This window comes from Empidonax traillii, unplaced genomic scaffold (genome assembly GCF_003031625.1).
Source record: "Empidonax traillii isolate 1590-97213 ecotype Southwest subspecies unplaced genomic scaffold, ASM303162v1 scaffold904:size330812, whole genome shotgun sequence".
Taxonomy (NCBI): domain Eukaryota; kingdom Metazoa; phylum Chordata; class Aves; order Passeriformes; family Tyrannidae; genus Empidonax; species Empidonax traillii.
Window position 1 is genome coordinate 67,592 of NW_020956097.1, and position 25,724 is coordinate 93,315.

The 25,724-nt window shown below is 35.9% G+C and overlaps 1 protein-coding gene across 1 annotated transcript in view; it reads right to left on the reverse strand.

Moving 5' to 3' along the window:
• The window catches only part of ULK4 (unc-51 like kinase 4), a gene marked incomplete at its 3' end in the record, with an annotated part of 87,637 nt that extends 63,373 nt beyond the window's left edge, over positions 1–24,264 (reverse strand). The window contains exons 1-16 of the mRNA XM_027902735.1: positions 23,921–24,264; positions 22,423–22,571; positions 20,898–20,997; positions 17,823–17,962; positions 16,338–16,497; positions 13,191–13,292; positions 12,418–12,501; positions 11,459–11,534; positions 10,750–10,845; positions 8,758–8,882; positions 8,576–8,648; positions 6,503–6,602; positions 5,933–6,037; positions 3,817–3,877; positions 1,734–1,915; positions 239–285 (exon numbers count right to left, since the gene is read on the reverse strand). Of these exons, the coding sequence (XP_027758536.1) occupies positions 239–285; positions 1,734–1,915; positions 3,817–3,877; positions 5,933–6,037; positions 6,503–6,602; positions 8,576–8,648; positions 8,758–8,882; positions 10,750–10,845; positions 11,459–11,534; positions 12,418–12,501; positions 13,191–13,292; positions 16,338–16,497; positions 17,823–17,962; positions 20,898–20,997; positions 22,423–22,560 (1,589 nt within the window). The remainder of the gene's footprint in view (positions 1–238; positions 286–1,733; positions 1,916–3,816; positions 3,878–5,932; positions 6,038–6,502; positions 6,603–8,575; positions 8,649–8,757; positions 8,883–10,749; positions 10,846–11,458; positions 11,535–12,417; positions 12,502–13,190; positions 13,293–16,337; positions 16,498–17,822; positions 17,963–20,897; positions 20,998–22,422; positions 22,572–23,920) is intronic.
• Positions 24,265–25,724: the final 1,460 nt, after the last annotated feature.

Sequence of the window (25,724 nt, forward strand, 5' to 3'; positions counted from 1 at the left end):
AGTTGGTTTATTCAGTAATTTTAAGTAACACTATTTGATACACTATATTATATAACTTCTAGATTAACTTTCAGAGATTTTCTATAACCTTTGGTCCTGTAGAATAGCAATATATTAATTCAATGCTGAAAAAATTCCATATTATAGTCACCATCAATAACTTGTTAATGAATATCTTTAACAAAATCCAGTAACAATTTTGAATTTGAACATATCCATTTAAAATAATTTTACTTACATATCCCAGCTGGAGGCTGCACGCAGTTGCTGTATCAATATAGGAAACTAGAGTTTAAAGCAGACAGATAAATATTAGTGAATTTCAGTGATCTGATAGTTCCAAATGATAAACAAAAAAATCTAAATATCAGTAATTTCATAAAAATGTATTTGGATAACATTTGTGAAGAGTATTGTCACAGACAAACATGATAGATGTTGTGCAAACACTGACTAAAGAGATAAAGATAAAAAACGAAAAAGAGCTAAGGAGAAAAAGGAAGGAAAATTCAATTCTTTCTATATTTTTGCCTTAAACTAAACTGCTAAACATATACCAGCATTAAAAAAAAACAAAAACAACATTTTTTCATTCTGAATAAGAGTATGCAGCAGAAGAGAGTCTGATACTTTCACCTACAAACACAGAGATCATCATATTGTATTACAAAACAAATATTTAATGAATTAATTTTGTGAAACTGGATAAAAATAGTTGGCAAATACAACAATAATCAATGTTAACACATATAATCAGCCACAAAAGAACCAAACTCATAGTGACTAATTCATTTCTAAAATATTCTGTTAATTGGCAATTCAGTTACTCGATTAATGTTTCCCCCCACCAAATTCTCCACTGATAATGGAATACACCTTCCAGCAATTCTTCTTCCTGCTTTCACCAGAATGCTATGGTACATGACCTACCACTGCTTCCAACCTAAATGCTCTTCATTGAATTTTTCTGGCAGTGCAATTTTGTCTTTAATATCTCTATATCCAACCATGACAGGTCAGTTTATGACTTAAGTGCTTTAGTATAACTGTAGGAGAGTGAAATAGTTTACTTTTAATTCAGTAAAATGAAAAGTGCTCATCTCAGGATAGCCTCTGTGATGCCTTTACATAATGAGGAAAAAAACCCTATTTCTCTTCTGCACATGCAAGAATTTTGAGAAATGAATTAAACCACTACAGAGGTTACCAGTTAAATTGTTTGGTAAAAAAAGTTTCTTGAAAGGTGAAGCCAACAATTAGGTATTACCTAAAACAGAGTCTTCAGAGACTCTGCTTACTGTAAGAACTGCTTAGTGAAAGTTTTAGTGCATTTTCTTAAGAAAGTTCTTCTTGATATTCCTCATAGACACATGGCCAAATAGAAGACATTTAACAATTCATACATGAACTTTTTTCAATATTCTTTGTCCTTTAATGATTTGCAAAGACTAATATTTTGTCATATGCTATTTCACACTCTCCAACGAGGTTAGTTTTTACCCAAACATTTTCACTAATACAACAAAACCATATGTAAATGTATCTGAAATGTAAGACAAAGAATTAGTTTTCTTCAGCATTTTTAAAACACCTGACATGGAATTTAGTAATTTTTTTGACACGTTTTTGTCAGTACATCAATGATTTCTTCAAGTATAACTAAAAGCAGCTGATTTTTCCTACAACAGCAAGTATGCAAACCATGTTGATTCTTTGTAAGCTTTATTATTTACCAGCTGAGAGCTCATTAGTCTGCTTGCAATCTCCTTGTGGACAGCCACAGTACACAGATAGTACAGTAAGTTCAGTTTAGAACGTGCTGCTCCTGTGCTCTTCTCGGTGGAATCAAGCAGTGAGCACACTCTTTTCAAGAAGTTATTCCAGTCCACATCATTCATAGATGATAACTTCTCAGCTAACCATAGGAAGCAAACAAATAGTTAAAGTTAATGGATCTTTGATGTTTCTTTAACATTCTAGAAAGTAACATCAGCAAGAATAAGTCAGGTCCAAAGTTTGAATCTAATTATAATTTTGGTACTTAAAATATTAAAGAATCATGTTATAATTCATGTCTGAAGATTATAGAAATTAAAAGGGAGCAAGAAGAGAAGCAAATAATAAAAACAGAGCAATGAAAGCTTCAAAGCATTTTTGAAAGTGCAACCCTGCTAAGTCCTTGGACTTCTTTTAAGGGAATATTATATTTAGGAAAGGTAGTAGTTGTCCTTTGTCATTACTAATTCTTAATAAGTAAGTGCACTTTCAGTAGAGTAAACTTGAGGAAAAAAAATTACAAAAGTCAGTGAAATCTCCTCAGAATCAATAAACTGAAAATGTGTATTGTTACTCATATAGGCAGGCACCCACTGAGTTAAACTTCAGTAGTATCAAAACACAGATGACTTCAGAAGGAACACAAAGTAATCAAGCCACTAGGGCAATTAACGTAAATCACTGACCAGTGTACATGAATTGAGATTTTTCACAGACTTCCTTATCAGTCTCAGCAGTTAATTTCAATCTAGCAGCCATACATTCCCTTAGTTCTGGTTAGTTATTTATTAATAACGTATCTGTCATCCTGATATGCTCCACTATAGGATATTTAAAAGCATGTTTTCTGTATTTTATGTTAATTTTACACTTAAGTAACAATACCTACTAATACAGGTGATTATAATATACATTAGCAAAGGTGAAAAGAGGTGTGGATTTCATGTATTTATCTTAATTTTTCCATATTATCTTTAATCATTACTGATGAGCAGCATCAAATTCATTATCTTCAAAAACAATCAGAAAGTTGTCCAGAAAAAAGCTGGACAACTCAGAAGGCATTACAATAACAAAAAAACACTGTCCCATACTAAAAAAATACTGATAACAATAATTAAACTTATCAGAACATCAGTGCAATAACTACTGAAATGCAATATGAAACATAATGCTTCCCTTAAGCACTTGTAATGGATCATTTTTGGATGAAACAAATAAAAAATATTTTCTGTTACTACAGTCTTGATTGGGAGACTGAGTGACATTAAATTCTTTTCTGACTATAAAATTTCTTCATCAAATTAACTCTCCAGAATATATATTTTTTAGAAAGAAAAATGAACTCTTATGCCTAGAAAGAGGTGCTATGTGAATTCCAGAAGGACTACATGTCTGGTTGGTATCTGTCTTCAAGCACAGTGAAGTGTGTAATACTTCCTTAAATAGACTAGAGTAAATTTTCCAGGAGAAGAAATTACTACACTCGTGACACTGAGCAGACTTTAGTTTTCAGAAATAACAGTACTCTTTTGAGACATAAAAACTAACAACAAAAAAAAAAAACAACCCCAAAACAACACCATCTTTTGAGACATGACTGCCGTAACAATTCATTATTAAAGGTGGGATTGGCAAAGCTGCCTAGTATTACAGCTGATCAACCCTACACATTTTAAGATCCTCTTTCCATTTGCTTCCCTGCCTTTTTAAAATTTTAAAATATTTAGTTGAATATATCAGTTCAAATACCTCCATTGGAAAAAATCCACTGTTTTGCCCACACTAAAACTGTGAGGACTCACTGTAAAAGTTTTTGAGCACAAGCTTGTAACTGAAGAAGGCAGAAGAGAAAGGAATGTCATGTAACTCAGTAACTTGACAAGGCTACTCAAAATTGGTCTAGCTAAAAACATTACAGAAACTGTTTCAGAAAAATTATGAGTTCCAAAACTGTGACAGCTTATGATCTACAGGTCTCAAGATAGTGAGTTACAGCAACACATGCAGAACTTGCTAACAGCTTCAGCAGATCCATACCTGAATGGGCTGGCATATGTAAAGTTTTTGAGTCAAAGCCAACTGATACTTGCTTTATGATCTGGAAAAATAAAAAAACACATTACAACTAGTTTTAATACATTTCCGGAAAATCTCTAAGCAGTTGAATGTGAGAATACAAAGATGCAAAATTTGTACAGGATGGGTGTACATACTACTTCTCATTACTGAGGAATTTTCCATTGTTTTCTGGTATTTATTCCTTCCAAGTAAACACTGGAGATTTAACTCTACGTTTTTAACATAATTATATTGTTAGTGTTTCCATTTAAGTGATTATTAAAATAGGATTACAAAATGATTGGATTTTTCAGTTTACATTTTTATCTTGCAGAAAAATACTTGCATTTGGGTTTCAAAAGCTACAGAAAGGAACTATGCAGGTGACAGCTCATTAAATGTTTTAGCAATTCATTTTCATACAGCAAATACATATATACACTAGATCATTCTAGAATATAAAAAGTCTTATTATCAACAAGTAATTTTTCATAAGGTATGGGGATTTTTTCCCCCTCCTGAAACATTATTTTCTGGTACATCATGAAATCGGATGACTGCTCAGTGACTGAGGATTTGAGTGTGATTTTCAGTAAATAAAGCATACAGAAAAGGTAACTGTGTAGTGGAATTTAGCCCTTGACTGATGAAGTCTGAGTGTAACCAGAGAGCTATTTTCTAAAAAAGGTCTTCAGCTCCACAGATCTGCAGAATACAGGGAAATTTTACAATGTAAGCTGACATTTCAACTTTTCAGATTCTGCCAGCATCTAGTAAATCCTTTTTCATGAGATTAAATTGCAAGCTCTTCAGCTTTACTAGGTGTCAGTATCATCCTTTAGTCTGAAGTGCAGACTAAAGAGTTACTGCCAAGCAGGCAATGACTCCTATTACATGTCCCTGGAACTTAGTGGGCTATTTTGCATTAATTTTGAGTCTGGCATTGCATGGTAAGGAGATTAGTCTCCATGTGCACATCAGTATGTACACTTACCCCTAATCTCCTCTCTTATACTTGTAGTAAGAAGAAAAGCTGTGAAGGACTAAGGCTTTGTGTCGTAGCCCTGAGATAGAACTGAGAATTTAACAGTGGTAGCATTCAAACTTTGAAATTCTCCACTGGCAACAATGTCCCTCCCTCCAAACATATTAAAACATTATTATTTGGTAGTTACACTATCTGGTTGTATAAGACCTTTAATTTTTGAAAGTGTTAGGAAATCCATTAAAACAAACCAAAAGAATTGTTAATACTAGAGCAACACAGAAACTAAAAGCTGTAAGACATTCTTAATGAGCTTAGATGCTCACTTGCAATCAAAAATGTTTCATTCTCTGCATCTGTCACTTACTGAGTAAAGCTGCTAAAACAGCTGCATTTTTTTCTAGCACAGAAACAAAGGGAAGACTAAAGGGGCTCTTGCCTATTATTCCTTCTACCAATAATGCCCATAAATGCACATTACACTGTCACTGCAGTGCAGAGCTCTGATTCATTTTTGGTTTGCTCTTTGCTGTCAAGCGTCAGTGCCTGCTCAAGAGACTCATTACAAACTGTTATCACATTACAATACATATGGCAGAAAGAGGATGGACATTTCCTATAATGAACTTCAGGTGTTCTTCTGGAGAGAAAATAAGTTCAAAAACATTATCAAATCTGAAGTTTAAATAGTAATAGAAGTTTTTCTGCAAAGGTCTAACTTTAATCTAGAAGGCTTCATAGATGGCCTTGTTTTGAGTATACCAAACCCCAGTTTTGTGCTCATTTAAGTAACAGATATCAAAGCAAGTTATCAGAAAACAAATCTACAAAAGCACTGAACACAGTATTTAGTAGCTTCTGTTTCTTGAAAGACATTATTTAATATTATTATTCAATCTCAAAATAACTCATTCCTCCAAATTAGCAACACAATAGAATTATACAGACTGCCAAAAAAAATTGCATGAGAGCTTGCCAGATGACTGGGTGGAAATGCTTTAAAATGAGAACTATAAAATACAGGAAAGGAGTTTCACCCTGATTAAAAATTTATCTGCAAAAATAGCCTCAGCCACAAGTTCCTGAATCTTATATTTTATTTTGCTATACCTTTGGATTGTCAATGATTGGTGTTATGATAAGATCAGATTCAGTGTAAATGAGCTCTCTCAGTGCTGACTCCACATCCTGCTGACTTGAGCACGTATTTTCAGCCTAGAGCAAGAACAAAGATTTTTTTTAAAAAAAACTTTTTTGCACCAAAAAAAAGTTAGTTCATGTTTATTCCCAAAGTGATTCATTTCAACATTATACCATGATGTTTGGCCATGCAAACAACATATTCTAACTTACTTTTCATTTATGTAATAGTAGATAGGACCAACTAAAAATCATAAGAGAAACACATTGGAAGAAAAAGCAATGGGTCCAAAATGTAGACTGATAAGAAAGAAGGTAACATTTTCCTGTTTTATGCACTGGGGCAAAAAAGGAGACTATGCATCTCTTAACTCATACATCTGGAGTTCTGCAAATCTATTTTTCAAATAACTTGCACACTGTAGGAACTGATTCCCTGTTAGCTATGGATGGAAAAGAAACCTGACTTTGCCACAGACTCGAGGCTAAAATTCTAACTATAGAGATACCATCATCCCTTAATATAAATTTTGTACTCACCTCTTTCAAGCATGAACCTCTTTGTGGAAAATTTTTGATTGGGGCAGTAGTAGCATCACTTACTTCTACTGCAGTGCTAGTTCTAGGTGTGGGGCGAGAACTTAAACAAAAAAAAGAAAAAAAATAATAATAAACCAATAAAGACTACAGATTAAGTTTTGCTGCAGTACTTTTCTGCCATACAGCAAACTTTCAAAGCTGATGAACATAAATGAGGCTATGCCTGAGCCAACTGGATATGAATTTTCAGTCTTTGAATGTGTTCTGACAAGGTTAGGATTTCTTTACCAGTTAAAAATGGAAGGGTGGTATTTTGTAGTTGTTATTGATGTTAAATGGATCTAATTTGATTATTTTCTCAGCAATAATGACTCTCAAAACTGAATGCTAAAACGTTATTACCTGAATTCCTAATAACAAACAAGCTACAGAGAAAATTAATGTGAGAAAAAATTGAAATTTATTTTATGTTATTCTCTTCTGACTGCTAACTCCTGGCTAAGACTGCCTAAATTTCATGTATGATTGTGAACTAGGTTTACCTTTTATTTTTTCTTTTTAAAAATCCTGTCTGCAAATTAGAAAATGAAGAAAGGAAAGACCAGAATACTGCAAAGTTGCAATTTTCATAAAGCTGCTACTGAACTTGGGGTTTACATTATATATAATGCAAAGCATTTAAAATGCACTTTAGAATTATTAAAATTGGCAGGCCAGGAAACTAGTAAAATCATCAACTTCAAATGAATGTGTTTTCTTCATCAGCAGAAAATAATAGACACATTTAGTTACAAATCAGCTTTATTTATTACAAAAAGCAACCAAATTAAAAATAAAAACACCAAACAAAGTTAAAAATACTCATGAAAATCAGTGACCAAATGACTAATATAATTGTTTTAACCTTCCATCTATTTTCAAGAGAAACTTGGGCACAATGAAGGAATGCCAAAATACCACCTACATAAACCTACATAAAATGTCCTAATTCTTTCAGCAAAAAAAGTATATCAGGATGTGCCTGGAAGTTTAGGCAGTCTTAGTTCCTAAACAAAAAACCCTATGATTTCTAGCTAGGAGGTTGAATAATTATTCTACGTTCCCACATCCTTCAAAATATGTAGATTTGATAAATATACTTTTTTTCAATAATGCAACTGATTTGCTTTCATATATTTCAAGTTTTATATTTAAACTAATGTGCTTATCACAAATAAAGTATGTTGTTAAAAAACATGATTTGGATTACATGTTGTTATACTGTTTTTGATGTCATTGTAGCCTTTCCTTTCAGCAGATTGCTAAAGCAAATGCTATTTGAAATTGCTGTGATGACAGAATTTATAAATGAGATGAGAATTAACATTATTAAAACCAACTGAAATAACCCGTGTAAGCACTATCATATACAAAACCCCTATTTCAGGTTATGCAAGAAGCTTGAAAGAGTATTTTCAAACTGGAATATTTCTTCTTGATGACAATAAGAAAAGTATCTATTTCACTAGACAATCTTCTTGGCTTGAAAACTAGTACAAAGTTCCAGAATCAAGCCTCAACTAAAATCACTGTTAAACCAATCACTATTTTCTTTTCTTTTTTTTTTAATACCCATGCAGTATTTAATAGGTTGTTACCAACAGCTTGGAAGAAAAGCTGCAGGTAGAATTTATTAGCATATCTGATGTTGAATCCTTATTCTTGCATATTCAAAGCAACGATACTAAAGCCTATTCTCATATATGAAGTAAGAAGGAAAGAAAGATCTAAGTAAATTCTTCTGTTTAGACTGACAGCTAAGAAATCAAAAGTTTACTCCCAAAAACAGTGTAATAAAGCCAGATAATCTTTAATTACACAGACTGCTTTTGCAGCTCTTCTAATATTTTAATATTAATTAAAGCGGTAATAGAGAATTCAAAAGGAGATACACACAGTGTTACAGGTAGAATAATAAAATGTCTGAAGAGATAGTGGGGAAAAAACAGCACCAAAAATACAGGATTTTGGTTTTTAGAATTTATAAATTTACAATTTCAAGGGGGTTTCTAATTGTTCTTTAAGTTTTCATACCTGAGAAGAAATATGGATTCATTTGATTCACCATCAACTGCACTTTTGGGGCGTAATTCAGCCTGAGTTTCTACTGAAAAGAGAACATCAACTTGCAGTCAGAGATTAAAATCAAATAAAACATAGGGACGTTGGTAGGATTGATAAAGATGAGTAAAAAACAACATAATGAACAATATTACCTATGTTGAGAGAACTGTTTGGTAGTTTAGGATCTGCTCTTGAGGATGACAGGTTGTCTAGACTTTTATGAGTATCCATTGGCTCTTTGGTACTCCAAGACACTGATGACTCTGTGTCCTCTTTGCTGCTTAATAGAAAATAGTAATTACAGATTTAAAAAAAGAGGGATTATATAGGGGTTTTTTTGCAATTGTTAGAATAAAATTTAGCTGTCATTCTCTGAAACATACTAATTTAATATGTTGCATATACTTTTTATAGCAGTATTGGCAATGATGACAAACAAGTTTACGGCAAATGAGCAGGAGAATATTAAAAATTCTGTCCCACTAGAACTTACATGGAAGACAGTAGAAAAGTTAAGCTATGACCCCATAATAAAAGAGCTGTAAAGAAATACTAAAAGCATTATGGATCATTCAATCTTCACAGGAAAAAGTCATAACAAACCTACCTCTAACAAAGTCGGCAGCCTAGATTGAAACTACTTTTTTGGTAGGTTGCTTAGATTTCTTGTTTTGTGGGCTTTTCTAAGATCTGGAGGTTTTTTTGGTTTATTTTTGTTGTGTAATGATTTACATGTCACACTTAATTGCAAGTTTATTGACTGTGGTTAAATGAGTTTTTTTTTAAGCCTGCCCCTCTATTATTCAAAAGGACCTGAGCTACGTAAGTTTCCTGAAGGCTCTCCAGGATATCAAATATTAATCAAATCCACATTGTGAAAAAAATAGATACACAGGCCTTACAGTTGGAAAAGAAAAAGTACTGAACTTCTTTAGCATGTAAGGCCAATGTTCTACATTTGTCATAACTGTCCATTAGTGCATATATCAGCAGATATGTCAGAGGCACTAGAAAACCCTCAAGAGCAAGGTCAAATAGCCAAATATTTCATAGGAGATTAAGATTCTTCTGATTCTCTGAAAATTCCTCAAAAGTGAACACTGAGATGGAGGTCTTGCCAAAAACATGAATAAATTCTTACTTTGTGGTATAAACTGTAAATATTAACTTCTTCTATGTCTTGCAGGTAAAAGCAGTAATAAAATTAAAAGATAAAGAACTGTATCTCAAACTAGAATAAATGATAATTACAAAAACATTGCAGCACTGGTATCAGAAATAGGTATTAAACAACATGAGAGAAAATTTTAAAGGAGATAAAACACAAAAACATTCAACATTCTAAAACAAAACTATTTTCACAGTAGTTCACTAGACTAGAACATGAACAGTTCATTAGACTAGAACATATCTTTCAAATATTTAGAACAACGTAACTTAAAAGTCAACGCTAAATATCCTAGTTCAAAATTAAAAACAAATAAACCAGCAAGGTAACCGGAGTTTTGAAGAAGCTGAATTTTTTAATATGTAGAAACCATTTGCACAAAAGGTTTGGGTATTTCTGCATATATATATAGCAGTGTAGAGTATTCCAAATCTAGAAAAAAACCCAACTATTAGATTAACGCTTTATGTCATAAGCAAAGAATATGGGTCAGCTGCATCTGCAAGATTATAAAGCTCAACCACAGCTCTAAGATGCTGTACTGATAGGCTTTGTGACGCTCTAAGCCTAATGCACAAAACCAACCAACCAAACAAAAATCACTAGAGATAAAACTGACCCATTCCACTAAAGCTTCCAAAACGAAAATTGCAAGTCAAACAACAATGTTATATAATATATAAACAAATAAGTAAAATTGACCGCAGTTAGTTCAGAAGTGTATTTTAACACATTCTGTAGCCACAAGGAAGGAGTCTGTTGAAAGTGAATGGATGATGTAACATACTAATAGGACAATACCATTCCTAAATATCCAAACCTGTCAATTGAATAGTGTAAAACTCCAGTCATTAATAAATGAAAATTCTAAGTAAAATTTCAAAAATTATAAAATTTACAAACAAACACAATAAAATACTTTTTTTATCTTTGCTTGTATTTATTACAAAAGAAGTCTTTCACAAACATATGGTACCTTGAGCTTGTGCCCTGTCTGTCTGCAGAACCACCACCACAATGGCTAAGGGATCCTTTCCAGAACGGATGCTGCAATAGGTCTGTCCAATTCAGCCTTTTGGAAAGCAACAAACAAACTGAAAAAGCAGTGGCAAAGTACAGCTCCACAGGCCATACCAGACTAAGATTTTAACCCAGTGACACTACAGAGCAATTAATCCTGTTGTTTGCTTTTATTTGGACAACAAAGCTTTCTTGCGGGACGAACTTTTTACCTCGAATCAGAATGGATAATTCACACAAGAGAGGTATGAGAATAAAAATGAAGGAAACTGTATAGTCAGTCCCTCACGTAAATTATCTGAACTACTCTGTAAATTACAGTCCTAAATTATTTAACAATGTAACTGTAACACCTATAAATCAAAGTCTGATAAAATACATGTGCCCATTGCTCTGGAAAAGCAAAGCCATCCAATTCTAAATTGCCTATCATTCTGTTTCAGTTATCTATTTAGCCCCAGTTATAAAAATACAAAGACACACTTAATGAATACATTAATTCTGTATATATTCATATAACAAAAAGCACAGTTCATTCTTCTATATGAGGGATTAAAGTTTTTTGCATTCTTTTTCACCTACAAAATACTATACATATAGTATCATAGGAATTTTTTTCTCCAGAGGTGACTACATAAACAACTGCCATGGATTAGACAGTTTACCTTTTCTGAGGATCCTTTTGAAGTAACCCATCAAGCAAACTGAGGAACTCAGCAGAAGGTTTGTGAAAAGCAGAACCTGTAAACGGAAGCACTCGTGAAGATCAGCAACAGGCAGCAAAACTGTCACCACATGTAGACCAAACAATTAACTACAGATCATGCTAAAAATGTTCTTAATAGCAATCTCATCTGAAAAAAATTTAAACGTATAAAGAATTTCAAATATACACTCCTTGTATTTCAAAGGATCCTCAAAAAAACCCCGAAAACAAACAAACCAAAACCAAAACAAACAAAAACACCAATTATTGGTCATTAAGCTAGTTAAAATTGTAACTTAAAAAAAAAGCACCCTCCAATTATCATGTAGCCATTAGAAAGAAATCAAGTGGAGTTAAGATCTGCTTAAACTGAAATTAAGTTTCCTCCAACAATAATAATTTTAAGAGGACCCGCATTGCACCCCATTATACAAAAGAGCTTTCCAAAATTCTTATTTTACTGAGAAAAGACTCTACTTCTGACAGCGCAAAACTGAGAAAGGCACTTTACCCACTTTGAAAAAAAAAATCTTTCCCAGAATTGAAAAAAATAACAACAGTTTTAATTCTGCAGGTTACCATTTTCAAGTACCTTACTACGAACTGAAAAGAGCCACTAATATTTAAGGGTCTCTGTGAATAACATTGATGACCAGAATGACCAAGATCAAAAATTCCATCCCAGTAGGTATATTTTGTGTTAACAATTAAAGTAAATTATATGTCTGTCTATCAAAGGAAAAACAAAAATTCATCTTTAACAAGGAAAAAGATCTTACAAAAGGAAGGCACTGCTAACATTCACTTCACACAAGTAACTGATTACTGCAAACAGCCTCAGAAGAAATTGTGCAAAAAAACCTAGTACTTTGTAATTCTTACTCTGATTTGATTCATTAAAGAATAACAGAACCTCACCCTCTGGTTTAGGTGGCAATGGATCTTCACATAAAATCTTTTCAATTAATTCAGAAATGTTTTCTGAGAAGAATGGTGGTTTTCCTACAAACAAAGACAAATGTATTTCACAGGTTAGGCAAACTTCAAAATGACTGTCAGGTGAATGATATATCATAAGCTCATGAAGACAGTTTCATGGAGATAACCGTGATAGCCCTGCATGAATCAGCAATGATAAAATAGGAAGAGGTCTAGGCAGAAATCTCAGTATCTTTGTTACTGAGCTGATCCAACAGATAAGCATATTGCTTAAGATTTAAGAAGGTTGCAGTGCAATTCTCTTTTGTGATGAAGCTTTCCTTTCAGCTGCACCAACTGGGCACTTTATCTGCAGGAAACCTATTTGCTCTAGTTTTATAATAGTGAAACAGTTTTCTCTTTCAAAGCTTGTAATAATGCACCCAGAGTTCAATCCTGAGGAGATTAAAAAAATTATACTATCAGAATTCGAGGGCTGCTATAATTTTAAATCATAGCATTTAAACCATACACATTGGTTAGTGTCATTGTATTTAGATCACAGTCAGCAGGACAACTTAACAGTATTACTTTACTTGATTATTTGATAAAGAACTTTAAGCACAGTTAGTACATTCTTCAAGAAATCTTTAAAACCGGTGTAAAGTTTTTCTATGTCTTAACTTCCCTAGAGAGTTAACAAGAATTTCCTCTGAGATCATGACCTATGTTTCCATTATCACAGATAGTAGGTAGATACATAAACTTACAACCTGAGAACATTTCATAAAGTAAACATCCCAAGGACCACAGATCACTGGCTTTGCAGAAGTCATCTCCCTTTATTGCTTCTGGAGCTGTGTATAATGGAGAGCCTACAAAATACAGTATGTGTAATGCACTTTGATTATTCATTCAGCATTTCTCCTGTTCAGTACTTTAAACTTTGTCTCCAGACTTCAGTGAGTTAGAGATTATCTTCACTTGGTATAAGAAAACTGAAATACCAAATGTAAGTAGTTTCAAAGCAACTTCTTTCCTATACTTTAACTGGATTATGTAGGATTATAGATGCTATTTTGTTGCTCATTTCACTTCTATTAACCAAGCTGTCTTGTGCTACACTTTTCAAACCCAGTGATTATTGTAAAGAATGTTGTGATATGCTGTAAAGCTTCCAGGACCAAGCAAATTGAGCAGAATAGTAAACCAACATCATTCGCATACAAGCAAGAGAAATCATTATGTTACATCAGGTTTGGGACATTTTTAAAAGCCATCTAAAGACATAAACCTTCGTGAACTTAGACGGTTTTGTTACAAAAAACAAGGCAGCTAGCCAACTGATCTAAATAGTTATAGCTATTTTCACCCTGAAACACTTTGAAAACATCACAAATGATAACATCTTATTCACAAATCTCTTTTGTAATGAAACAGAAAAAAATACATAGTTTTTATTTCTACACTTCTCAAAAATCTCTAAAAAATTACACAAGCTCAGTAGAAGTGTCCATTCCATAGTCTTTAAAAAGTTTATTTTGGATTCTTTTGTTCTTGGGTTTTATTTTTTTAAGTCACAAAAGGTCATTACCATACGTATCAAAACAGTTGTTCTAAAAAGCAACAGGAAAGAGATTAGATTTGTATTTCTTCCTGAACAAAGTTCTGGTCTTGGTCTTACTAGTCCCAGTGTGGACTCTCAGAAGGAGGTAGCAAAGTATTTAGAGAGCTTTCTCTGTTCTCATAAAACATCAAGAATTCTGTTGTTTCCAATAACAGTACCTGATACACCACATCAATATCTTGGAAAGAGAGGTCTGTGAGATGCTCCAAGTAAGGACTAATATATGATTCAGTAGATTAAAAATAAGTTTCTGATTTTTTTCTTATTCAATGAAAAAATAACATAGTATTTGCAATCTACTGCATTTGCATGGATCTGCCTACTGAAACTGAAGCACATTAACTGCCTCATACTTTGAAATTAAATTATCATTCTTAAAGGTAGCCAAACAGTTGACCTCAAACTACAAATCACTTGTACCATTTGCATCAAAAAGGACAATGGAAGTACAGCAGTGCACTCTCCAAGGAAAAATGCAATAGTTCTGTGTAAACATTTAATACTAACTTAATGGAATTGAGTCCCAGACCTTACAGAGAGCATCTGCAGCAAAGGCTTTTTAAAACTCCATAAATAATTCCATAGCTCAAATTTTCCTGAGGCAAAACAGGATTAATCCTAAATCATTTTTCTTTGTCATACTTTCAGTATCAGTTATTTCTTCACTCTCCAATTACTACTTTATAACAGGAGCACAAAAAATAGTAAATACGTGATTCTGATACTTCCTTTGAACTTTTTTTTTTTAATACACTGTCTTATATCAACTAAACACCACAAATAAAATTTCTTTAGTAAAGGAAGCCACTTCCAGTTTGAACTCTGAACTTCCAAAGCTTAAGTGATTGTGTGTAATTTTCATCAAATAGCAAATTAAAATTTAGCCTCCTTAGCGAATCCAAACCAAGAATTAATATTTTGAATTAACTAGTTACATTGAAACACTTCAGATCTCATTCATATACTCAGTTTGGAGTTTGTTATTTTGGAGTTCGGGAGTTTTTTTAATTCTTGAAATTTTGCTCCCTTCTTTTTCCCTACAAAGAAAAAAATCAAGAGCAGTTTATAAAAGAACAAAAATATGTTCAAGATAAAAAGATTATATAATAAACTGTAGTGTAGTTATTTCATGTCAAGGTTTAAAAAACGATTTAAAATTAATCATCTCCAGGTATGCTGTGTTGGAAGTTTGTTCTAAAAGTGTGATACAGTCTATAATCACCTACATATGAGCTTCAATCCAAAAGAAAACCAGAAGTCAGGAATTGTTAATATGTCATACATTTTACGACAGACAGAATCATATTATTTCCCAGCTCTTAGTTAAACTGTTTTTATGAAACAGAGAATTATTACCATACACTTGTAAATAGTTTCTTTTCTTTCTACTCACTCGCAGGTGTTGTTCCATCCGTAAGTTACAATCTCTCTGAACAATCTTACTTAAGAGCTAAGTTTTGGGTTTGACCTTATTTAAAAAATTCCCATAATGCAGGAGATGTTAAAACCCCTTACAGAAAATACACTGAACATGCTTTCCCATTGCAAAGACACCGGGAAACACATTAATCTTCACAAAAGGTGACACTACAGAATTAATTATTCTGTTTTATCAGGGCGATCCTGCCCCTCTACTCAGCCCTAGTGAGGCCACATCTGGAATGCTGTGCCCAGTTCTGGTCTCCTCAGTACAAGAGAGACATGGAGCTCCCGGTGCGAGTCCAGTGGAGGGCTACAAAAACAACTGGGGGAATGGAGCATCTCTCTTATGAGGAAAGTCTGAGGGAGCTGGGCCTGTTCAGCCACTGGAGAGATGACTGACTAAAGGCGGGGAGCCAAGAGGATGGAGCCAGGCTCTTGTCAGTGGTGCCAAGCAATAGGACAAGAGGCAACAGGTAGAAACTGATGCACAGGAAGTTCCACCTGAATATGAGGAAGAACTTCCTTATGTGCAGGTGACTGAGCACTGGAACAGTCTGCCCAGAGAGGTTGGGAGTCTCCCTCACTGGAGATGTTTAAGAACCATCTGGATGCAATCCTCTGCCATGTGCTCTAGGATGACATTGCTTGAGAAGGAAGGTTGGATCAGATGACCCATTACAGTTCCTCTTCCAACCTTATCTTTCTGTGACTCTGTGATTCTCCAGAAACTTAGAAAGCCCCCCAAAAATGCTAAACAACTATTTTATTTCAAGGTCTTCTCTCCAAACTACTTCAAACTACTCCAAACTACTTCCAACTTTCATTTTGCCTCTTTGGTAAAGGTTAATTTTGGCCAGTAAAAATATTGTACCTTTAAATCTGTTTTTCAAGTATCCTTGCGGAGTACTTTCACTAACATCTTCACCTTCTTCATTTCCAATTAAAGCAAAAAATTCTTCCGAGTTTTCACCATCCACTTTAGCCAAGCAAAAACTACTGAATTTCAAAGTGCCAGACCCTTCCAGCAGAATCTAGAAGAATAAACAAAATCCAACACACTAATATGATGCACTAAAACTGATGATTCTGAAATTTCCAACACAAAGCATAAAATAATTTATTTTAAAAAAACACAATCTGAAACCATTTAAGCACATAGAAATTATCACCATAATCAAAAACACTGAGAAGTTTTTTTAAGTACCGTCAATACTGACTTTTTACTTACAACCAAAAGTATCACAATAGAACTCTTAAGAGTTTCAATGTGCACTTTTGTTTACTCATTATTAAATATAAATAAACAATGATGTTACTCGAGAAAAGAAAGTAAAAGTAGAGTAAAACTGTATAAGAAGATAAAAGTAGAGTGAAATCAAACAAGGCTTCCTTTGAGGAAAAAAAAGTGACTTTTTCTAATTTTATTTGGCAGAAAATCCCACAGATTTTGTCCATTGATGATGAGAGTTTTCTCTGGGCAGCCACTACTTGTTCTTATAATTAAAAACTTCATAATCCCAAAAACTTAGTTTGGAGAAATAGCCCATTCAGTCAGAAGCAGGGAGTGGGGCACAGAAGCAACCTTAATTAGCACTCTACTTGCTGTTCAAAGGAGTCCTTTACAGCAACATTCTTCTTTGGATTACTACAAAATCATCTCCATTATGCTTTATTCATATTTTTTTTTATTTCTTTTGGACCCACAAATGACATGAACTGAGTAGAACTGTGGAAGAACTCACAGAAGAAGGGCAACTTGATCACTAATAGATCAAGATCAAAAACAATTATTGTTAAGGAAGATTTTTTGATTATAGTCATATTCCAGGGACTACATGAATTAAACACGGACTTTGGAAACCTCTGCATAAATTACACACACAGACACAAAATGAGAAAGTACATAGAGATTTTTATTTTTATGCAAGAATAAGATGATAATTTACATGGTATCTGGAAACAATAGAGGTTATTAACAAAGAAAGTTTAATTAACTTTACTCCCCCATTAGCACTTTCTATGACTGCAAAATATTCTGCAGCATGATAGAGTAATAATGAATCTATTCTATGTCTAATGACAGAGAACTAAAATCCTTCATTAATTAAACCAGTACACCAAATCAAAAAGAACCTATCACATTGTATCAGATACACAATAGGGAAAGAATCAATTAGATCATAAAATATTTAAGCTATAGACTTGTCTCTTATTGTCTTCACATATATTATAAAGCTCAACTGGCCTCCACTCTGAGATAAACCTCTTCCAAACAACAGAACACAAGTAATAAAATAAATGCTGATGGCATGCAAAGTAACATGCAGTGTTCCCTACAGATAACACTCTTCCTTACCTTTCCAGGCGTCAGCTCACAAAAGATAATTCCAAGCTTATGAATATGGTATAAACCAGTAACCAACTCAACACCAAATTCTCTCACTACATCTTCTGGTAGATGTTCATCTTGAGCAATGACAGACTCTAGAGAACCACCTGAAATACATTTACACATAGTAACTGCATATAAAGAAGATGTCATATAAGTTATTCCAAAGGACATTACATAAGCTTCTTCAAAAGATGTCAATCAAAAGCCATTATCAGTAGATATTTAAAATATTTTTTTATATTATCTACCAGTTATAAAATCTAAGACGTACAGAAAAAAATCTGTTTTCAACACTGTGACAAATATCTTAATTTTGAATGAAATGAAATTGAGTGCACAGCTTCAAAATTACTTGAATTGATTTGTTTAACAAAGGAATCCGAAGTGGAAAAAAGAAATTCAGGAACTGTGTCATTTCACAATGTAATTTGTTTACATGTAAACCAAATGCATTTATTTAAATTCCTTAACCAGACTCCTGCTGCCTAAGTTAAAAGAATAAATAATACCAAGAGCAGGTTATCAACCTCTGTGAACAATTGCTAAAGATAATGGCAGGCAATTTTCCACTGAATTCAGAGACAACAGAAATAGCGAAACTGTGTTACAGTTTGAGGTCCCAAGGTCAACAACATCCAACAGATAACTTATTTTGTTTCTTCTTCACATACAGTGTTTCTACACAGTGAGTTCTTCTCTTGACTCATGTGCCTCACTTCATTCATTTTAATCCTTTCCCCTATTTTTCTTTTTTTTTTCTTTTTTTTTTTCTTTGCTTTTAGAGAAAAGAATTAAAAAATATCCAGGACTAAAATTTTGCTTTCTAGGTTTCTCACACAAATCCCAGCTGTCTGCCCTATACATCCCTGTAAGAATAAGCAGTGACTGCCCGGAAAAAACTCTCATAGCTCTATGGATTTCTTATCCTATCATGACTTCTCTCTCCTTCCAAAATTACTACTGTGCTTCTCCATTAAGTTCCAACCAGCTCTTCCTTTGTTTTGTGATCAGATTACACTTACAAAACCTTCCAAATAACCCTCACATATACCCCCCTCCATCACCTGTGCTCTTCACTTGTTTTCACAGTTCATGCTTTTCCCCACTGATTGTTCCTGTTTCTTTCAGAGTCCTTGCAAAACTCTTTCTTCTTCCCCATCACCTGCTTCCTCACATTCCATGGATTCTCAGGTATGTCATCAGACTCAGCCAATTCGAGTCATTCCCACCCTAGCTGTTTATAGGACTTCTTCTAATCTAATTTCCCACAAGCTCATTGCTCAGTCTTTCTCTTCCTTCCTGTCCCAGTTTTCTATCCTAATTCCACAAAACATCTCCCCTAAAATCCCTTTTCTCAGCCTCATTTATTTCTTTACTAATCCTGCACCAAATCTGTTCCCCTGAGACCACAGTTTGCATTTCCTAAATTATCTACCAGTTTTCTGGGTTGTCTGTTATTTATATCTTACCCAAATCACGTAGATCAAAACAAAACAAAACACAAATTTAAGTCCCTGAATGAAACAGGGTCTAGGAAACTTACTCATAGAAAAGGATGTTTTATTCCAAATCACAAAGATTCCCCTGAACTTTTTTCCCTTTGATCAGTTATTTTTTTCAAAGAATACAAAGACTAACAGGTCTGTCATTGCAGAATTTTTCAAATTATTCAACACTTCTGAATCTTAAAATTATTTTATTTCCAAGCCTTTTTAGGTGGGTTAGTAAATCAGTCATTCTTTTAAAAAACACACCAATATTACATAGTTATAGTAAAGAATTTTCAAACATGCTTAATAACTGTTTCTTAAAATGTAATTTAGAGGACTCTATATAGAAAAATTCCATAATATGGCCAAATACACAAAGGAAAAAAAAAAAAGTAGAACTGGCAACACAGAAGGATTCTGCATCTGATACCAGAAATTCACTTTGTCAGCTTGAGACAAAAGAGAGAGATCTTGCATATTTCAAAAGCAGCTCTCAATCTAGGCAAAATTAATACGAAATCAATGTCATATTCTATGTATAAGTAAGGTTGCTTCAAGATACTCTCCTTGCAGCAAACTGTAATATTGCAAGAATAAAAGTATGCCAGTCTAATAACTTAAATATGTGCCCCGAAGTTGAACTAAGCAAAGAGATCAAAACCTTCTAATGCGTTATTGACTTCACTTTTAGTCATTGAAAGAATGACTTTTTTCCCAGAACTTGTAGGTTCTCTTCTTCAGGAATTTTTCAAACGGAATTCTGGATAGATAAAAAGGCTGTGTCTAATGAGGACTTTTACTATTAAACAAACTCCAGATGCCAAAAATCTTAACACGCATTACTTGCCTATTGGCTTTCTTTTCTCTCCATGTGGAGTAAAGAACACTATCAGGAATTTAAAATATGCAGTCATTAGAATTACAGAAAGCTTTAAAAGATTCCTTTAATAGATTGATAAGAACCTATCAAAACTCAGTGAATCACTTCATGCAGTTTTGGGTTCTCAGAGCTCCCCAATTAACATTTTAGCATGGCAGTCAAAATACCTGCACTGAATAGGAAGAAAATTTAAATAATTTACTTTAGCTGCTAAATTGCCCTTTGATTAAAAATTAACTTGAAGAACTTTAAGTTCATTTGTACATTATAGCTTGATTTTCTCCTTGCTGTCTTTTAAAAGAGAATGCCAAAGCTGCCAGTACTTAATAAACTTTTCAAGTTATTACTTAACTACCCTTCAACTAACCATAATTTGTTGTTATGTTCCCCTGATTCGCTGTATCTCTTCAGCTCTTAAAAACCAACATTATGCCACATCAACTAACATTTAACAGACGCATACAGTGAAGGAGAGGAGAAATTATTTCAGTTGATTTCTAAAAATGTTTCCAAGAACAAAACCATTTTTATATATAAACAAGCTTCTCAAGCTAATAATCAGATAATCTTACTTTTTCAAAGACCTAACCATCTGTTGTAAAGAAACTGCTAGATGAAATCTCTTACAAATACGCATTTATAAATGTTTACCTTTTGAGCTTATCTTACCTGTGCATAGTTCCACTACAACCCAGAGATGGTTGCTGGTTTCATACCATTCATGGAATGTTACTATATTCTTGTGTCTGATTTCATGAGTCAGACGAACCTAGAACAAAGTTCTTAACATACTTAACTGGGAATGGGGCAGGGGAATAAATATTTATATGTTTATATGGACTTAAGGCAGGGCAGCAAGAAACAATACACCTTTACCCTAGATGAAATACTTGTTCTCTTGCCTTTCCTAATGCACTAATATTACTCTTCAAATATTTTAGTTTTACATGTATGCTGAGAGAAAAGCTAACTTTCCTCACAGATCCTGCCCAACTCATCTGTTTATAGAAAAAAAATTAGGAACTTCTGCACTCCAAAATTATAAATATTATTTAACCTTCCTGCATCACTAAAACAATAACAAACTGGAAATCAGAAATTGGAGTCAAATCTGCACTCCTGGGTGTTTTTTCAAAAAGAATATAAATGAGAGACAATACACCAAGAGGAAGAAAAAGAAAATTTTCCATCATTCTTAATTTCATCAGCCAAGGACAATCATTCCAGAGCCCCTGGAGATCTATATTTCTATTATACCATTCATGACCTAATCTCTACAGAAGCCTGTTCTTTTGCTTGAGTGGTATGTTCATGTAACCACTATTCCTCATCTCCCTGTGTCACTGGCAGGGGTAGAGGGAGAGAAAACTGGGAGTAAAGTTGAGCCCAAGAAGAAGGGAGAGGGGGAGGGAAGATATTTTAAGATTTGATTTTATTTCTCAGTATCCCCTTCTGGCAACAAATTCAATTCATGTCCCGAAACCCAGCCTGTTTTCCCTGCGAGGGTAACATGGTGAGTGATCTCTCTCTACACTTACCTCAACCCACAAGCCTCCCGTTATATTTTCTCTCCCCTGTGCAGTTGAAGAAGGGAGTGATAGAGTGGTTTTGGTGGGAACCTGGCATCCAGCCAAGGTTAACCCACCACAGAAACAAAACTTATCTACTGGAAAATTAAAATATTTGAACTGTGTAATTGTATCAGTTACAGTTTCTTTTCTAGAAAGTATCATATATTTAAAACTGTGCCAAGGTTTTACAGACCAGGGTTGAATTATCTTAAGTGGTGTTCTTTCATCAACAATAATTTATATTTGCTAAGTAAGAAATTTATTATTTACTGGAAGATATTACTGCCATTGGATTTTCCCAACTAATAGCTAAGTAAAACAAACCACTAAATGCAAGTAACTGCTGTTGCAAGTTCTCTGACACATCATAAAAACAGTAAGACTGTAAACATAGGCTTATGCTTGTGATCTAGAAAACAATAAAATCAGATGAAGAAACAAATACATTAAAATAAGACTCTATTTAAAGTATAAGAGTTTAAAATCTTAAGAAGCTGATCTAAATTACGACAAACTCCATGTAAAGAAGCACATGGTATTTTTCTTTTATAATACCTGTGCTACAAGGTTTTGGTAGGCTGTATCTTTTCCCAGATTTAGCAGGAAAAAAAAACATTACTTACCCAGTTTGCTATTTCAGTTCTTTTGCATTTATCAGTGCAAAGAATGGCAACAAAATTAATTGTCCCCTTTCTTCTTCCTTTATAAACAACTGTCCTATTTCCTCTTCCAATCTCCTCATACAGAATGAAGTTCTCCATACTTTAGGACGCTTTACAGGCAACAGAGTGAAAACATGGTATTAGTCTCATAAACAAAGAAAGGAGGACAAGGGAGAAGCATTCAAATTTAATAGTCATTGATATATAGTAACTCACTCCCAATGCTCAAAAGTAGGGATTTTATGCTTCCAGAAAGATCAGAGATCAGTGCCTGCCTCTCCACTTTCCCTCATGAGGAAGCTGCGGTCCATGATGACCATAGCCCCTTCCTTGCGCTTTTTCTTTCCATAAACACTTCAAGCCAGGCTCAAGGACAAGTACAGAAATATCTGGTTATCCGACAAAAGCAAGACCAATAACACATAAAGGCACGTTGGGAGAGAGGAGTCATGGCCATGGTGTAAGGGTAGAAGACCCTTCCAGATTTATTACACGGAGATCAGCGCTTGTTTCACTTAGGAAGACTTTCCTGCCTGGACGAGGCATCTTTCCCAAAAACAGTTTTAGATGTTTTCTCCTCTCCCTGGCATAAGAAAAAGATAAGTCTTTGCAGACATCTTTGAAGGCCCCCAAAGAGGAGGGGCCAGGGATGATAAAAGCCCTGAGAAGAACAGGGGCTTGTATTTCCCCAGGTCCAGCGTTTGAAACACTAGTTAATGTTCTTTAAGTCTAGTGTTATCGACTTGGGAAATAAATTTTCTTACAATCCTGCCTGGCATCTGGGGGTTCCTGGGCATTATCTTTCTTCACACATGGGAAAGGGAAGCTTTCCTTGCCACCTCATGACTGGCAATACTTGCAAATAAGGTCTCCTTTTGCTGCTCTTCAAGAGGCTACAGGGAAGAGAGAAGCATCTGCTCTTGCATCCCTGAAGCTCAAGAGTAATGGCTATGCCATAATTTCAGTAACGGAATCATAAGATCATAGAATGGCTTGGGTTAAAAGGCAACGTAAAGATTATCTAGTTCCAACCCCTCCCCACGGGCAGGGTCACCTCCCACTGGACCAGGATGCTCAGAGCCCCCTCCAGCCCGGCCTTGAACACTGCCAGGGACGGGGCACCCACAACTTCTCTAACACACACGGCACGCTTTAGGGGGCTGAGATTCGTTCACCTGTTTTGGCACGAGGTACGGCGAGACGGAATAAAGAGGCACGAGGAGTCCCTCAGCCGCGGGACCGCAGCCCCGCCCGCCTCGATGCCGCCCTCGGGCCGCGGGCAGCGAGAGGACGCTGAGGGGCGGGGCCGTTGGGCGCGCGCCCCGCCCGTTAACGGCCGCGGTCCGCGCGCGGGAAGAAGGGAAAGAAGGGAAAGAGGGAGAGGGGAGCGGCAGCCTGACCTGTGCGGCGGGGGACGGGCCCGGCGGGAAAGGGAGGGAGCGGGGAGCGGCAGCCTGACCTGTGCGGCGGGGGACGGGCCCGACGGGAAAGGGAGGGAGCGGCCGCCGTACTTATGCGGCGCGGGACGGACCCGGCGGCAGCATCATCGCCGCGCCGCCGGCATCAACCGAACCGGCGGAGCCCCGCCCCCGGCGCGGCGTCTCCCATGCTCCGGTGGTGGGGTCCCGGCCGGACGCCCGTCCCTGTGCGCCACAAAACGAACCCAGCGGGCGGGGCACCGGCACAGCAGGCAGGGTGACTCTGGGAACTGCGGGGATTTGTTTCGCTCTGTTCCAGCAGGAACGCGCCGACGGGTCCCACCGGGGCCCGTCCCCGCTCCCCCCGCGCGGCGCTCAGATGGTCGATACCCCGCGCCCGTATCCAGGAGACGGGCCGGGACGCCGGAAGTAGAGCGGAGCCGCCATTGGGCCAGGAGGCGCCTACGTCAGGGCGGGACCGCCGGGCCGGGCCCGGGGGGGAGCTCCGGGATGTTGGGGTGAGGGGTTCCGGGGGCTGATGTGTTCCTCGGGAAGGCCCCGCCCGCCGCTTCTGCCCTGGGTCGCGGGGGCTCCTCTATTAAACCTCTATAGCAGGGTAGCGTCGTCAGCCCTGCTGTGGCGCTCTGTAACTGCCTAATTGAGGGACACAAATGCCAAAATTTAGCCCTTGAAACAAGTATCTTCTGGTTTTAGCAGCCAAAGGGGTTTTCACTTTATTTTCCATTCCAGGGTGGTCTGGTTTTCTTTTGTTTGGTTAGTTAGTTGCCTGCTTTTGGTTTTGTAAGGCTCTCGAAAAAGTCAAGTGTCCTTTTCTCATGGGCAACATCAGTAACTGTAACAGGACAAGGGGGAAAGGCTTCGAACTGAAAAAAAAAAAAAAAAAGTAGGTTTTTATTAGATATTAGGAAGAAATTCTTGACTCTAAAGGTGGTGAGGCACTTGAACAGGTTGCTCAGAGAAGCTGTGGGTGCCCCGTCCCTGGGAGTGCTCAAAGTCATGTTGGATGGGACTTGGAGCAACCTTGTCTAGTGGCAGGTGTTCCTGCCCTTGGACAGGCAGTTGGAACTAAACGATCTTTAAGGCCCCTTCCCAGCACAAACAATTCTATAATTCTAACAGAACATTTAACAACACTTGGTCTGTCCTAGAGCAAGCTGTAAAGAATTCTGTTTTGCCCATTGTCCCACGTTTATTTTGACTTCCTAACAGGTTTGAACCCGTTGACCCATTTCAACCAAATTTGATAAAAGAAGTAGTATACTTACAGGAAGGAGTCAATGTTTCTTTTAGGCTGAATGGTAACAGATGGTTAGGTTTTTTACTCCCACGGTTGGAAAGATTTAGTTATGAATTTAAACCCCTCTAATACTGAAAAAGGGGGGAAAAAACCCAAACCCTATCTCTAATACTGAAAAAGGGGAAAAACAACAACAAAAACAAACAAACAAACAAAACCCTCCCTGTTGATGAAAATAGAAGACTGAGCTGGCAGTGTGCACTCACAGCCCATAAAGTCAACAGTATCCTGGGCTGCATCAAAAGCAGCAGGGCAAGGGAGGTGATTCTGCATCTCTGCTCTTCTCTTGTGAGACCCCACCTGGAGTGCTGCATACAGTTTTGGTGTCCCAAACATAAGAAGGACATGGAACTCTTGGTGCAAGTCCAGAGAGGGGCCACAAAGTTGACAGGACAACTAGAGCACCTCCCCTGTGCGAACACGCTGAGAAAGCTGGGGCTCAATCCCATTTTGCAGCATAAGGTTTTAGTAATTGCAGAGTTGACCTGCAATTATCAATGAAGCTACAGCTTTGAAGGTGCACAAGC